Genomic DNA, 1,727 nt, shown 5'->3' with positions numbered 1-1,727 from the left:
ACCATGCAGGAGACCTGGGTTCAATTCCTGGCCCATGCACTTATCAAAACAAACAAAGAAACCAACAAAAACAAACAAACAAAAAATTCAACAAATGGTGCTGCAATAATAGGATACTCATACGGAAGAAGAATGAAATGTGACCCCACCATACAGCATACGAAAAAGAAAAATACTGACATTGAAATTATTTGGAAACAATGAACAAAATATGGATATCCTAGATTTGTATGCTACTCTTATTTAATTTCATCCAGAGTGGCTTTTACCATTATAAATTCTCTTTACTATTATTAAAATATTCATGGGAATCTGAGCTTCAGAACTTCAGATGATAGAAGATGAATTTTAGAACGATTAATATCCCTTAATAGCATTATGTGTGCCTAAATTAAAATCTTGTTTCTCCATAATTCCTATCTGAACACAGAAATTAAAGATGACCGAGGATAACCACTCCGTGACAACTGAATTTATTCTCACAGGATTTACAGATCGACCAGAGGTAAAGATCCTTCTCTTTGTGGTGTTCTTTGTCATCTATCTGATCACCATGATGGGGAATCTGGGTTTGGTGGTACTGATCTATATGGAGCGTCATCTTCACACACCAATGTACATCTTTCTGGGCAATCTCGCTCTGATGGATTCATGCTGTTCCTGTGCTATTACGCCCAAGATGTTAGAGAACTTCTTTTCAAAAGACAGAATGATTTCTCTCTATGAATGCATGGCACAATTCTATTTCCTTTGTTTTGCTGAAACTGCAGACTGCTTTCTTCTGGCAGCAATGGCCTATGACCGGTACGTGGCCATATGCAGCCCACTGCAGTACCACACCAGGATGTCGATGAAACTGTGTGTTCAGATGACCACAGTGATCTACATAATGGCATACCTGCATCCAATAATTCATGTAGGGTTTCTGTTTAGGTTAACTTTCTGTGGTTCTCATCAAATCAATCACTTCTTTTGTGATGTTTTTCCACTGTACAGACTTTCTTGTGTTGACCCCTACATCAATGAGCTGATGATAATTATCTGTACAGGGTCAATTCAAGTCTTTACTATTACTGTAGTCCTGATCTCATATCTATGCATTCTTTACACTATTTTCAAAATGAAATCTAAAACAGGAAGAAGCAAAGCTTTATTGACTTGTGCATCCCATTTTTTCTCTGTCTCAATATTCTATGGTTCTCTTCTTTTTGTGTATGTTCAGCCAAGTTCAGTTAAAGAAGAAGATGAAGATATATCTGTTGCTGTTTTTTATACACTAGTAATTCCTTTATTAAATCCCTTTATTTATAGTCTAAGAAATAAGGAAGTAATAAATGTTATGAAAACAATTATGAAGAAAAATAAATCTCATAACAGTCTGAAATAAATATCATCCCCTATGGGGAACTGATTTTAATCTGCTAAAGAATTTGATTTTCCAAGTCAGGGGATACTGAAAAAATGGAGAATGGCCACCTTATATGCAAAATATGAAATCACTCTAAGGTGACGATATATAAATCAAATAATGAAAAAAAAGGTCATAAAGGGAGGATTCTGCTAAAATATTTTTATTTTAAAATCTAAACTACAACAATTCAATAAGAATGAATAAATTATTACCCATGAAGTTACAAATTGTATTAGAATGCAATTAGTTACAATTTTTAGCAAATTCAGCAAACACTAGAAATAGAAATCAGCATATCAAGGTCTCCTACATTTTA

The 1,727-nt window shown here is 34.2% G+C and overlaps 1 protein-coding gene across 1 annotated transcript; it reads left to right on the top strand.

Moving 5' to 3' along the window:
- The first annotated feature begins 439 nt into the window (after nucleotides 1-439).
- LOC143647917 (olfactory receptor 5K1-like) lies at nucleotides 440-1,387 on the top strand. The gene has a single exon (XM_077117600.1). The coding sequence runs from the start codon at nucleotides 440-442 to the stop codon at nucleotides 1,385-1,387; it is 948 nt and encodes a 315-aa protein (XP_076973715.1).
- Nucleotides 1,388-1,727: the final 340 nt, after the last annotated feature.

This window comes from Tamandua tetradactyla, chromosome 10 (assembly GCF_023851605.1).
Source record: "Tamandua tetradactyla isolate mTamTet1 chromosome 10, mTamTet1.pri, whole genome shotgun sequence".
Taxonomy (NCBI): Eukaryota; Metazoa; Chordata; class Mammalia; order Pilosa; family Myrmecophagidae; genus Tamandua; species Tamandua tetradactyla.
Note: the sequence above shows the minus strand (reverse complement) of the source record. Positions and strands in the feature narration are given on the sequence as shown.

What these genes read in the sequence shown, in the direction of transcription:
- LOC143647917 (XM_077117600.1), top strand. Translation starts at nt 440, where the DNA reads ATGACCGAGGATAACCACTCCGTGACAACTGAATTTATTCTCACAGGA.